The sequence below is a fragment of the Mytilus trossulus genome, chromosome 10 (genome assembly GCF_036588685.1).
Source record: "Mytilus trossulus isolate FHL-02 chromosome 10, PNRI_Mtr1.1.1.hap1, whole genome shotgun sequence".
Classification (NCBI taxonomy): Eukaryota; Metazoa; Mollusca; class Bivalvia; order Mytilida; family Mytilidae; genus Mytilus; species Mytilus trossulus.
In genome coordinates this window covers 11390943-11406267 of record NC_086382.1, presented here as the reverse complement: position 1 = coordinate 11406267, position 15325 = coordinate 11390943, and the positions used below count along the sequence as shown (strand labels likewise).

At 32.7% G+C, this 15325-nt stretch overlaps 1 protein-coding gene across 2 annotated transcripts; it reads right to left on the bottom strand.

Annotated features, from left to right (window-relative positions):
• Positions 1-591: 591 nt before the first annotated feature.
• On the bottom strand, positions 592-13985 carry LOC134686852 (uncharacterized). 2 transcript variants are annotated; one of them, XM_063546665.1, is made up of 3 exons: positions 13894-13939; positions 2060-2146; positions 592-1680 (listed from the first exon to the last, which is right to left on the bottom strand). In XM_063546665.1, exon 3 carries the CDS (start codon positions 1643-1645, stop codon positions 614-616), a length of 1032 nt encoding a protein of 343 aa, XP_063402735.1. In that variant the 5' UTR covers positions 1646-1680; positions 2060-2146; positions 13894-13939; the 3' UTR covers positions 592-613. The 2 variants fall into 2 exon arrangements, with proteins under 2 accessions (XP_063402735.1, XP_063402733.1); XM_063546663.1 differs by lacking the exon at positions 2060-2146 and having other exon boundaries at positions 13894-13985.
• Between the last annotated feature and the right edge of the window lie 1340 nt (positions 13986-15325).

Sequence of the window (15325 nt, the reverse complement as noted above, 5' to 3'; positions counted from 1 at the left end):
ATCAGTATATTTCGTTTAGTTTTTAGGTAAAATTGTAAAGGAAATAATACTATCAAGACGTCCTTCCATAAATCTGTTCTTTTCTGACTTTGAAGAAATTACTCCTTTTCGCCCAATCTAAATGGTGCATGGACATATTTTGTTTCATATTATTAGAATCATTTTCATTATTATCGGTATTAAACTTGATTATCGACACATGAAAGTTTGTCAGCATTGTCAATCTGTTTAACGTTAAAGTACCAATAGTGCGGTCACTGCTCAATTAAGTTTGTCGATAACGTTGCTAATTTTGACGGTAAAGAAACATCAATTCCATCACGTCTCTGTTACGGGCTGTAAGTCTTTTTTGACAAGAATAATTATACGTTAACACGAATTCCGAAAAGAAAAATATAATTATTCACTGAACCATGAAATGCAGTTGAAATATATATCAATGTATTGATCATGATTACTTCAATCTAGTTTGAAATCTTTCTCTATTTCTCTGTTTTTACTTCCGATCTACAAATGAAATTTAAATAAATATACAAAGTCACATTGTAGCCAGGCAATAAAGAGACCATATCAAAGATAACTACTTCCATATAAATAATATAAAACAAAAACTTTATTTTGTGAACACATGAACCCGTTGGTGCCCTTTCCCCAAATAATGTTGATTCCAATTTGCTGTCAGGTATGGATATCTTTTTCTACCGTAACATCTATGTGCATTGAATGTAATGTAATCGTTATTTATGTCATAAAGAACACCAAGTACTAGGGATCCATTTGTTTTTGTTACACACCAAGCCCTTGCAACAACTATTAAATCTCCCCAAGGATTTAAAGCATCTCCATACCTCCCTAATCCGGAATGTTCTATAGAACTAAACGATACAACTGCGTCAAATAATCCTAATGTATTATCTAAATATTGCTGTCTATATTCCGAGGGAACCATCGTCGTAATTTTCTCATGTTCGGATTTAATCTTTCCATATTCAAGTGTAACAATACTTTTTGCTCCTATCTCAATCAAGCATGCTTCAACCCATGGTTTTTCAGATCCGATTACTAGGATACGCCCTCCTTTCACTCCTGGTGCATGCTGAAGGCCGTCTCTTAGTGCGTTTGTTTCTGGAATCCCGTAAGTACCAAATAGTTTTCCTTTTTTTGCTAGCGCTACATACTCCTCCAGTAAAGATTTTGTCCAGATAGGTGTCCTTGCGGTACTACCGAGATATTGTTGATTAAAATAAGACGCGTGTACCTTCATTTTTCCATTCATGGTATAATCATTCAATAAGATAGAAGGTATTTTTCTTGGTGCATGCACAAGTCCATGAGATGAGTCCACATATTTGTTTTTAAATAAAGCTTCACAATTTATAGTTGCTGTAATTTTATCAAAAAACCTTCCTGGAGTTCCTTTACGTGTTGTATCACATAACTCGCCACAAATTAGTCTTGTATTTTTTATTTCATCTAAGTATGTCGAAAAATACAACTTGTGTTGGATAGTCGTCAGATCAGAATGAACAGAGAAAGGATCTACAACGTCTCCACTAGATCTGACTCTGGTGTAAAGCAGAATGATGAGTACAAAAATGAAAATAATAATTAAACCGAATTTCGAATATTGGATCAAACTTCCCATTTTCCTAGTACCAGAACAACTGTAAAAGTTCTATCCTGCAAACAAAAGATATACAAATATAAATTGTTAATGGATAACATCGTATTTAACATTTCATTTATCAATCTTTTCTATTATTTAAAAACAAAGTTGTACTAGTTTTTGTTTAATTACTATTATGCAGCATATAGGTATCCTCTTGTAAAAAATTTATTACACACATTTACCAATTAGTAGACATTATGTCACTCCTTATTTTAGCTACATTAGACAGTGTTGGCACATATTGTCGTGTTTATCACTTAAAATTAACACTAAGAACACACAAACTTTAAACTTTTATTCCAATATGCAATGATGAAAGTAATAATTAGTTGTTTTGTTTGAAAACAAAATCGAGAATGCACATCGGGAATAAATCGTAGATAATCCTACCAAAAATCTAATAACAGCCGAAGTCCACCAATGGGTTTTCAAAGCAGCGCGAAAATCATACACGCAGAGGTGGGCCTCAGCTGGTCCCTACATAAATAAGTGTTTTACTTTTATTAATTATTACTTGGATGGAGAGTTGTGTCTTTGGCACTCATACCACATCTACCTATATCTATATATCTATATATTATGATTGTTGTTAGTATTACAATGTTCCTTAACATGTTGAATATGTTTGGGGGGGGGGGGGGTCGATGCCACTGCTGGTGGACGTTTCGTCCCCGAGGGTATCACCAGCCCAGTAGTCAGCACTTCGGTGTTGACATGAATATCAATTATATGGTCATTTTTATAAATTTTCTGTTTACCAAGCTTTGAATTTTTCGAAAAACTAAGGATTTTCTGATGAGTCTTATGTAGACGAAACGCGCGTCGGCGTATAAAATTATAATCCTGGTACTTTTGATAACTATTTATCAACATGTTTATTACTGCATAAAAATTAAGAATCTCAGGCTTTCTTGTCAGTTTTTTTTCTCCTTTTATCCATTCAGAGCAATAAGTACAAATTGAGTCGTGGATGATGTCACGACACGCATTCCAATAAATAATTGTTGGGGACAATATTTAGGCCCTTAACTGACGAATGATTTCATCTCTCTGTCACAAACGACGTTAAAGGGGCACTTGCTACGAGATATATTAAGAATATAAAATATGATTTTTTTTCAATCATTTATGTGATTGAAATAGTGTAATGATATATCGCTTGGGTGCAGCCAGAATGTTCACTTTTGTCAAAATAAGCTAACGAACATTGATAGTGAATTTCCTACTTGCAAAAGAAAATTCGACCTCATTGAATCCGTATTCATGTGAAATTACAATTAATTCCTTAGCTAAAGATGGATATCGCATGTATTGTGCGTGTTCATTTATTTCAAGGAAAAGAATGTAAACATTAAAAGTTAAACAAAGGTAAATCATTTGATTGACTTATTCGTCCACAAAAAAAATGATGATTAACATATATATTCTTAAACTATTTTATGAAAAACAGACCTACAAAAATTCAGATGCACGAGTGTATCTATTTATCTATATAATCATCACTGTGTCTAAACCACACCGGCAAAATTTGTTCAGACTCGATGGTATCTAACATCCGGCACAATGACGAATTATTAATAGACAGAAGAAAGCTATGTTTCTCCTCATTTTCTTTTTTTTTGATATCGAAGAATATATATATATAAAAAAAAATATTTGTTTATACATATACAACTATTTACTATTGTGATATGCAATATTTTTTACAACCGTTCTATATTAAAGAAAAAATAAGTAAAAATGCATGTCAAAATGACGAACTGAGTGAACCTTGCATCGAAATTGTTTAATTTCTCGTTAAATTGTTCACATTGTACGGAAAGAAAGGGACGGGAAGATAGATACTGACACGGAGATTGCAAAACCAGTCATTATGATCATCTCAGTTCTTGCATTTCTGTGTATGGAACGAAATAAATGGGTCATGTCAAATAAAAATACACCGGTTTCGTCATTGTTGTTTTCTAACAATCACCCGGTTTCGTCTATATATATCACCCGTTTTTTTTATATTTGTTTAAAACCAACAATTTACGAAAAGCAACGTTAACACGGATCCGAACATTGTCTTTCGAAATAATTTAAATATATATCTATTATAAAGTAAACTTGGCGCGTTTACATTTATTTACATGGGTAATTATGATAGCACTACACATTTTCCTAATGAAAAACGTATCCGTTATTTCACTGATATATAAACTAATTTTAAATGGAATATAAATACTCAATAGCAAACACTGATATCTAATTATTTTTTTAACATTAACATTATGATATTTTTATATAGGTTTTGAGATACATCGCAATATGTGACCCCCCCCTTTTTTTACAAAAAAAACCCCACTAAATAACGCTTAATAAACAAAATTAAAAACATCACCAAAATGGTTGCAGAAATTAAGATTTATATTACTAATAAGTGTGTAAAGTTTGATGCAAAAATGATAAATCGTTTTCAGATATGGCGCGACATGTTAAAAAGAAAAACCTCCTGTTTTATTTACAAAGTTGTGTAACTCAAAAAGATTTCATTTTCTTTTCACTAAAAGGTTTGACCATTTCAAGAAATAACTTTACTAAGTTTCATGAAACTAGATATTATTAAGCTGTTCTCAAGTTATGGTGTGACATGTTTACGCTGGACGGAAGGATAGACGGATGAACGGACAGAATGACTGATAGATGGAGGAACGGACGGATGGATGGAAGGACAAATGGACGGACGGATGTAAATGTAATACTTCCTGTCAAAATTTTGACGAGGGTGTAAAAACGCAATGAAATGAAACAAAAAATCTTAGTTAAAGGTCAAAAGTTTTATTAGGATATCGGCCAAGTCGATTTATTCGACGAAAAAAACCTTTTCGTGTTGGTTCAAGTGAGCGAAAAACAATCAAAAATTCCAACCAATATTACACTGTTCTTGAATTTAAAAAAAAAAATGTCTAACAACTGAAAATTTCAAATTTCACCAACCGGATCGGATATAGCAAACAACTTCATTGGCGTTTTTTTTTCAATAAAAAAAAAAGACATATTATTTATATTTAAGTGTACACACTGACATGTCACAAATGCTTAAATGGTCGCAATTCAATTTATGGTGAAGGTTTGTGGCAGAAGGAAAACTAATATAGAACTGAGGTCAAGGGCAAGGGCAATGGACATATGGAAAATAGGGGGGGGGATCGTTAGATCTGTGTTCCATACTTTTATATGTTACAGTCATACCTTCTAACTTTTGACATAATTATGCAGCTTTATACAAAATACACGTAGTTCAAAACACTATGAATTCGAATCACCTAACATCGCTTGTTTAAAAAAATCAATGTTTTATAAAAATAATCAGACTCAAATAATCCGATTTCGCGGGTGTCCCTGTTTTCTTATTTCTTACAATATTCTAATTCGATATACACTTTGTAATATAAGTGGCGAATCTAGAAGACGTATAGATTGCGTGTCAGTATCTATCTTCTCGTACCTTTCTTGTCGTAAAATGTGAACAATTAAACGAGAAATTAAACAATTCAGAGTCGAGGCAAGGTTCACTCAATTCGTCATTTTGGCGTACATTTTTACTTATTTCTCCGTTTATATACAACGGTTGTAGAAAATATTGCATGTATATGTATATATATTCTTCGATATCATAAAAAAAAATAAGAAAATAAGGAGAACCCTAGCTTTCTTCTGTCTATTAATGTCCCGTCATTGTGCCGGATGTTAGATACCATCGAGTCCGAACAAATTTTGCCGGTTTGGTTTAGACACAGTGATTATGTTTATATCTCTTATATGGCAATTGGTGGTATCTGTAGTGGATTCGAAAGTTAATAAGATGGCGTCTTGACTAAATACAATCGAAATAAAGCTTCATTATTTTGAGCCCATGTCCAGTATTTTTATTATTTTAGACTGTTTGCAATGTGGATAAATGTTTTACATTGATATACATCAAATATGAGAATTTGAGTCAAATTGTTGATCATGAATTTCACAACAAGTACCCCTTTAAGGTATCCTGTTGATGAAGATATATAAATAAGTGAACGGTATCAAATTCAATTCAGATGTTTAGTATTTTTGCACGTTCCTTCGGAAAGGAAAATTAAGAAGTATTATATTAGATATCTGTTATGAATGCATTTGAAAATTATTTCATCTAGTTCCTGTCATTCTTTAAAGGGACATAGGCTACGAGTTATAAACAAAAATAAACAATGATTTGTTTTCTTCATTCATTAATGAAAGGGAAATTGCTTAATATTTACGTTCTTTTATCATCCAGTTTGGTTAAATGTTTATATATATAACAGCTCTACATCCTGTCCACAAGTTAACAATTTTTTTTTTATCGTGACGTATTAAATTTATATTGAGATCCATTTTGTAACATCTTGTGATCAATTTTATTTGGCAATCGCCAATGGCAGTCAGCAGGGTTAAAGAACATCAGTTGTTCGACCTGTTAGTCAAATGCGTTTTGTTTAAATATACTTTTTCACTCTTTTGGTCTTTTGGAAAATGTTGTTTGTGCTGTTTTTAGACCCTTCTACAACGAAATTTGTTTGACATGCACACGTATAAAAATTGCGGTTTTTATCCAACGCAATCATAGGTTTGAACGTAGTTTTCAATTTAGACTCGTTTATATTTTTTGTTTGGGCATGTATCATATTTTCCCTCCAGATTATATGATCCGTTCATCCTATATATTGACTCTTAAAATTCAAGAGTTAATCTAAAAATGAGGGTACTTTCTCTAAAAATGAGGGTACTTTTTATATGGCCTTCCAAATACCGTTTCGATCCCTAACATCACTGAAGAGACATTTATTGTCGAAATCCGGATATGGTGTACTAAAGAAATATTGACGCCGAAGTTTGTGGCTCTACATCCTGTCCACAAGTTAACAATTTTTTTTTTTATCGTGACGTATTAAATTTATATTGAGATCCATTTTGTAACATCTTGTGATCAATTTTATTTGGCAATCGCCAATGGCAGTCAGCAGGGTTAAAGAACATCAGTTGTTCGACCTGTTAGTCAAATGCGTTTTGTTTAAATATACTTTTTCACTCTTTTGGTCTTTTGGAAAATGTTGTTTGTGCTGTTTTTAGACCCTTCTACAACGAAATTTGTTTGACATGCACACGTATAAAAATTGCGGTTTTTATCCAACGCAATCATAGGTTTGAACGTAGTTTTCAATTTAGACTCGTTTATATTTTTTGTTTGGGCATGTATCATATTTTCCCTCCAGATTATATGATCCGTTCATCCTATATATTGACTCTTAAAATTCAAGAGTTAATCTAAAAATGAGGGTACTTTCTCTAAAAATGAGGGTACTTTTTATATGGCCTTCCAAATACCGTTTCGATCCCTAACATCACTGAAGAGACATTTATTGTCGAAATCCGGATATGGTGTACTAAAGAAATATTGACGCCGAAGTTTGTGGCTCTACATCCTGTCCACAAGTTAACAATTTTTTTTTTTATCGTGACGTATTAAATTTATATTGAGATCCATTTTGTAACATCTTGTGATCAATTTTATTTGGCAATCGCCAATGGCAGTCAGCAGGGTTAAAGAACATCAGTTGTTCGACCTGTTAGTCAAATGCGTTTTGTTTAAATATACTTTTTCACTCTTTTGGTCTTTTGGAAAATGTTGTTTGTGCTGTTTTTAGACCCTTCTACAACGAAATTTGTTTGACATGCACACGTATAAAAATTGCGGTTTTTATCCAACGCAATCATAGGTTTGAACGTAGTTTTCAATTTAGACTCGTTTATATTTTTTGTTTGGGCATGTATCATATTTTCCCTCCAGATTATATGATCCGTTCATCCTATATATTGACTCTTAAAATTCAAGAGTTAATCTAAAAATGAGGGTACTTTCTCTAAAAATGAGGGTACTTTTTATATGGCCTTCCAAATACCGTTTCGATCCCTAACATCACTGAAGAGACATTTATTGTCGAAATCCGGATATGGTGTACTAAAGAAATATTGACGCCGAAGTTTGTGGCTCTACATCCTGTCCACAAGTTAACAATTTTTTTTTTTATCGTGACGTATTAAATTTATATTGAGATCCATTTTGTAACATCTTGTGATCAATTTTATTTGGCAATCGCCAATGGCAGTCAGCAGGGTTAAAGAACATCAGTTGTTCGACCTGTTAGTCAAATGCGTTTTGTTTAAATATACTTTTTCACTCTTTTGGTCTTTTGGAAAATGTTGTTTGTGCTGTTTTTAGACCCTTCTACAACGAAATTTGTTTGACATGCACACGTATAAAAATTGCGGTTTTTATCCAACGCAATCATAGGTTTGAACGTAGTTTTCAATTTAGACTCGTTTATATTTTTTGTTTGGGCATGTATCATATTTTCCCTCCAGATTATATGATCCGTTCATCCTATATATTGACTCTTAAAATTCAAGAGTTAATCTAAAAATGAGGGTACTTTCTCTAAAAATGAGGGTACTTTTTATATGGCCTTCCAAATACCGTTTCGATCCCTAACATCACTGAAGAGACATTTATTGTCGAAATCCGGATATGGTGTACTAAAGAAATATTGACGCCGAAGTTTGTGGCTCTACATCCTGTCCACAAGTTAACAATTTTTTTTTTTATCGTGACGTATTAAATTTATATTGAGATCCATTTTGTAACATCTTGTGATCAATTTTATTTGGCAATCGCCAATGGCAGTCAGCAGGGTTAAAGAACATCAGTTGTTCGACCTGTTAGTCAAATGCGTTTTGTTTAAATATACTTTTTCACTCTTTTGGTCTTTTGGAAAATGTTGTTTGTGCTGTTTTTAGACCCTTCTACAACGAAATTTGTTTGACATGCACACGTATAAAAATTGCGGTTTTTATCCAACGCAATCATAGGTTTGAACGTAGTTTTCAATTTAGACTCGTTTATATTTTTTGTTTGGGCATGTATCATATTTTCCCTCCAGATTATATGATCCGTTCATCCTATATATTGACTCTTAAAATTCAAGAGTTAATCTAAAAATGAGGGTACTTTCTCTAAAAATGAGGGTACTTTTTATATGGCCTTCCAAATACCGTTTCGATCCCTAACATCACTGAAGAGACATTTATTGTCGAAATCCGGATATGGTGTACTAAAGAAATATTGACGCCGAAGTTTGTGGCTCTACATCCTGTCCACAAGTTAACAATTTTTTTTTTTATCGTGACGTATTAAATTTATATTGAGATCCATTTTGTAACATCTTGTGATCAATTTTATTTGGCAATCGCCAATGGCAGTCAGCAGGGTTAAAGAACATCAGTTGTTCGACCTGTTAGTCAAATGCGTTTTGTTTAAATATACTTTTTCACTCTTTTGGTCTTTTGGAAAATGTTGTTTGTGCTGTTTTTAGACCCTTCTACAACGAAATTTGTTTGACATGCACACGTATAAAAATTGCGGTTTTTATCCAACGCAATCATAGGTTTGAACGTAGTTTTCAATTTAGACTCGTTTATATTTTTTGTTTGGGCATGTATCATATTTTCCCTCCAGATTATATGATCCGTTCATCCTATATATTGACTCTTAAAATTCAAGAGTTAATCTAAAAATGAGGGTACTTTCTCTAAAAATGAGGGTACTTTTTATATGGCCTTCCAAATACCGTTTCGATCCCTAACATCACTGAAGAGACATTTATTGTCGAAATCCGGATATGGTGTACTAAAGAAATATTGACGCCGAAGTTTGTGGCTCTACATCCTGTCCACAAGTTAACAATTTTTTTTTTTATCGTGACGTATTAAATTTATATTGAGATCCATTTTGTAACATCTTGTGATCAATTTTATTTGGCAATCGCCAATGGCAGTCAGCAGGGTTAAAGAACATCAGTTGTTCGACCTGTTAGTCAAATGCGTTTTGTTTAAATATACTTTTTCACTCTTTTGGTCTTTTGGAAAATGTTGTTTGTGCTGTTTTTAGACCCTTCTACAACGAAATTTGTTTGACATGCACACGTATAAAAATTGCGGTTTTTATCCAACGCAATCATAGGTTTGAACGTAGTTTTCAATTTAGACTCGTTTATATTTTTTGTTTGGGCATGTATCATATTTTCCCTCCAGATTATATGATCCGTTCATCCTATATATTGACTCTTAAAATTCAAGAGTTAATCTAAAAATGAGGGTACTTTCTCTAAAAATGAGGGTACTTTTTATATGGCCTTCCAAATACCGTTTCGATCCCTAACATCACTGAAGAGACATTTATTGTCGAAATCCGGATATGGTGTACTAAAGAAATATTGACGCCGAAGTTTGTGGCTCTACATCCTGTCCACAAGTTAACAATTTTTTTTTTTATCGTGACGTATTAAATTTATATTGAGATCCATTTTGTAACATCTTGTGATCAATTTTATTTGGCAATCGCCAATGGCAGTCAGCAGGGTTAAAGAACATCAGTTGTTCGACCTGTTAGTCAAATGCGTTTTGTTTAAATATACTTTTTCACTCTTTTGGTCTTTTGGAAAATGTTGTTTGTGCTGTTTTTAGACCCTTCTACAACGAAATTTGTTTGACATGCACACGTATAAAAATTGCGGTTTTTATCCAACGCAATCATAGGTTTGAACGTAGTTTTCAATTTAGACTCGTTTATATTTTTTGTTTGGGCATGTATCATATTTTCCCTCCAGATTATATGATCCGTTCATCCTATATATTGACTCTTAAAATTCAAGAGTTAATCTAAAAATGAGGGTACTTTCTCTAAAAATGAGGGTACTTTTTATATGGCCTTCCAAATACCGTTTCGATCCCTAACATCACTGAAGAGACATTTATTGTCGAAATCCGGATATGGTGTACTAAAGAAATATTGACGCCGAAGTTTGTGGCTCTACATCCTGTCCACAAGTTAACAATTTTTTTTTTATCGTGACGTATTAAATTTATATTGAGATCCATTTTGTAACATCTTGTGATCAATTTTATTTGGCAATCGCCAATGGCAGTCAGCAGGGTTAAAGAACATCAGTTGTTCGACCTGTTAGTCAAATGCGTTTTGTTTAAATATACTTTTTCACTCTTTTGGTCTTTTGGAAAATGTTGTTTGTGCTGTTTTTAGACCCTTCTACAACGAAATTTGTTTGACATGCACACGTATAAAAATTGCGGTTTTTATCCAACGCAATCATAGGTTTGAACGTAGTTTTCAATTTAGACTCGTTTATATTTTTTGTTTGGGCATGTATCATATTTTCCCTCCAGATTATATGATCCGTTCATCCTATATATTGACTCTTAAAATTCAAGAGTTAATCTAAAAATGAGGGTACTTTCTCTAAAAATGAGGGTACTTTTTATATGGCCTTCCAAATACCGTTTCGATCCCTAACATCACTGAAGAGACATTTATTGTCGAAATCCGGATATGGTGTACTAAAGAAATATTGACGCCGAAGTTTGTGGCTCTACATCCTGTCCACAAGTTAACAATTTTTTTTTTATCGTGACGTATTAAATTTATATTGAGATCCATTTTGTAACATCTTGTGATCAATTTTATTTGGCAATCGCCAATGGCAGTCAGCAGGGTTAAAGAACATCAGTTGTTCGACCTGTTAGTCAAATGCGTTTTGTTTAAATATACTTTTTCACTCTTTTGGTCTTTTGGAAAATGTTGTTTGTGCTGTTTTTAGACCCTTCTACAACGAAATTTGTTTGACATGCACACGTATAAAAATTGCGGTTTTTATCCAACGCAATCATAGGTTTGAACGTAGTTTTCAATTTAGACTCGTTTATATTTTTTGTTTGGGCATGTATCATATTTTCCCTCCAGATTATATGATCCGTTCATCCTATATATTGACTCTTAAAATTCAAGAGTTAATCTAAAAATGAGGGTACTTTCTCTAAAAATGAGGGTACTTTTTATATGGCCTTCCAAATACCGTTTCGATCCCTAACATCACTGAAGAGACATTTATTGTCGAAATCCGGATATGGTGTACTAAAGAAATATTGACGCCGAAGTTTGTGGCTCTACATCCTGTCCACAAGTTAACAATTTTTTTTTTTATCGTGACGTATTAAATTTATATTGAGATCCATTTTGTAACATCTTGTGATCAATTTTATTTGGCAATCGCCAATGGCAGTCAGCAGGGTTAAAGAACATCAGTTGTTCGACCTGTTAGTCAAATGCGTTTTGTTTAAATATACTTTTTCACTCTTTTGGTCTTTTGGAAAATGTTGTTTGTGCTGTTTTTAGACCCTTCTACAACGAAATTTGTTTGACATGCACACGTATAAAAATTGCGGTTTTTATCCAACGCAATCATAGGTTTGAACGTAGTTTTCAATTTAGACTCGTTTATATTTTTTGTTTGGGCATGTATCATATTTTCCCTCCAGATTATATGATCCGTTCATCCTATATATTGACTCTTAAAATTCAAGAGTTAATCTAAAAATGAGGGTACTTTCTCTAAAAATGAGGGTACTTTTTATATGGCCTTCCAAATACCGTTTCGATCCCTAACATCACTGAAGAGACATTTATTGTCGAAATCCGGATATGGTGTACTAAAGAAATATTGACGCCGAAGTTTGTGGCTCTACATCCTGTCCACAAGTTAACAATTTTTTTTTTTATCGTGACGTATTAAATTTATATTGAGATCCATTTTGTAACATCTTGTGATCAATTTTATTTGGCAATCGCCAATGGCAGTCAGCAGGGTTAAAGAACATCAGTTGTTCGACCTGTTAGTCAAATGCGTTTTGTTTAAATATACTTTTTCACTCTTTTGGTCTTTTGGAAAATGTTGTTTGTGCTGTTTTTAGACCCTTCTACAACGAAATTTGTTTGACATGCACACGTATAAAAATTGCGGTTTTTATCCAACGCAATCATAGGTTTGAACGTAGTTTTCAATTTAGACTCGTATATATATATATATATATATAAACGAGTCTAAATTGAAAACTACGTTCAAACCTATGATTGCGTTGGATACAAACAAATTTCGTTGTAGAAGGGTCTAAAAACAGCGCAAACAACATTTTCCAAAAGACCAAAAAAAGTGAAAAAATATATTTAAACAAAACACATTTGACTAACAGGTCGAACAACTGATGTTCTTTAACTCTGCTGACTGCCATTGGCGATTGCCAAATAAAATTGATCACAAGATGTAACAAAATGGATCTTAATATAAATTTAAGACGTTACAGAAAAAAAATTGTTAACTTGTGGCCACGATGTTGTGCCACAAACTTACGATGTCAATATTTCTTTAGTACACCAGATCCGGATTTCGACAATAAATGTCTCTTCAGTGATGTTAGGGATCGAAACGGTATTTGGAAGTAAAGGCCATATAAAAAGTACCCTCATTTTTAGAAAAAAAGTACCATCATTTTTAAATAAACTCTTGAATTTTGAAGAGTTAATATAGGATGAACGGATCATATAAACCGGAGGGAAAATATGATACATGCCCAATATATATATATATATATAAGTCTATAAAAAGGACCAACCAGCAAATTTACTTTGTACCGGATAGTCTAGAATAGGCGATACTATGCAGATAAGGAAAAACATATATCAGTCTAAAGATTTGCACAACGGTACTGATATAAGGTGTTATTAAACGAAAATGTTGTTATTAAATCGGGATGACAAATATTTCGGCTCAACAAATGGCCTTCTTCTTGTGTCACAAGTTTTAACAATATTGATATCAGTATTGTTAAAACTTATGTTATGTTTTCTGTACAATTGTTTGTCTGTTGGATTTATCTTTTTCTTTTAAGCCATGGCATTGTCAGTTTATATTTGACTTATGAGTATGAATGTTCCCCTTATATCTTTCGCCCCTTTTTTCCTGGATGTTTGATGACAGTTTCTTGTGTGTGCTTATACGATGTAGATCAAACAACAACAATAAATCACTCATTCTTTTGTTTAGGGATCTTGTAAAAACTTCTGGGGCTATGAGAAATTTTATATATTTGAACATGTCGGTTTACACTTGTTAGGTAAGTGGATAAATTTATCTCCTAGATAATATTCATTAGCGAAAGCATTTTTGAATGAATTAATCAGTAAAATTTTGTTAAAGAATACACAGTAGAACAGTTTTATCCATTTATGTTTATCATTCATTAAATAATATAACACTTACCGTTACCTTATTGTGGAATAGTTTTTCAAAAACAACGAAACTTCACATGAACCGATTATTTATAAAACCACTACTTAACCGAATATACCTTGATTACGATAAAAAGGGTATTTACGCTATTTAAAAAAAGATTAATGGACATAAGGTAAGAATGACAAAAAGTAAAGAATACTTTTAATCCATTTCAATCCTTTTCTAATTATTTTAATGCCATTCAAATATATTCTCTTGTGGTCATTAATATGTATGAACGTAAATAATGTTCTTAAACAGGGATTACACATATTAAGGTGGTACCTAACACTACAGGGAGATAACTCTGTTAAATCAGCTTAACGTTTTAATTACGTTGTGTTGTAAAGGGAATATTTAGCTTCTCAATGATCAAAATTGTTGTTTGTCAAACTGCTAAATAACCAGTGTAATTTTTCTGACAAAACGGTTGGTTCAAAATTTTTTAAATTTTTATATACTTGTTTTAGGGTCAAAGTAAATACGTTGTCAAAATTTTATGAAAATTAAACGGGCCAAATTAACTTTAGTGAAAGTGTTGGGTACCACCTTAATTGGGTACAAAACAAAATAAAATCTATAAATGAGTTACGACTGTCCGAGAGTCAGACCATTTATCGGATTGATGAAAGGATTTACCATAGTGATTGAAACGGACTAAAATATAACTGTGAAACAAGCAAAAAAAAATCAAAATAAGTTTATGTTTACTGGTTCAGTAAGCTTTGTACCTTTAATGATATTATGAAAATAAAAATAACTTCAAATAATATTGAAAAAAAAAACAATATCGAAAAGAGGGACGAAAGATGTCAGAGGGAAGTCATGCTTACGCTCGTGAGCTGGCGCATGGCAGTAACTGCTAGCCTTATATATAGTAGTCCTTTGTTAATTTATTATCATTGTCATTTTGATTAGTTTTTGTTTGTTTCCTATTCTGACATAGGACTTGCATTTCCTATTCAAGTGCGTTTAACTGTTCGTATTACTGTGTATTTTTCATTCTTTGATTGGTAAGAGGTATAGGGGTGGGTTGTAATCTCACGAAACATGTCAAACCCCGCCGCACTGTCCCAATCCAGGAGCCTCTGTCCTTTTAAGTCTTGTATGATTTTAATTTTAGTTTGTTATATTTCGGAGTTTAGTATTACGTCTATAATCACTGAACCAGTACACTTTTTTGTCTAGGGGCCAGCTGAAGCACGCCTAACATCAAACTCCGAAACAGCGGTTACGTCCTCTTTACTACGCTACGTTGATTGTTTAGCGAAGCAACGTCACCACTGTTTCGGAGTTTGGCCTAGCATGTGTTGCAACGTTCATTGCGACGCTATACATTAAGTATTCCTTCCGTACCATTTCTTGGAACTGAATTAAATCATAAAAGGCAATATATTATCGTCATGCAATCGATAAAAAA

Bases quoted from the DNA above. Each gene is read 5' to 3' on its own strand.
- LOC134686852 (XM_063546663.1), bottom strand. From the start codon at position 1,645: ATGGGAAGTTTGATCCAATATTCGAAATTCGGTTTAATTATTATTTTC.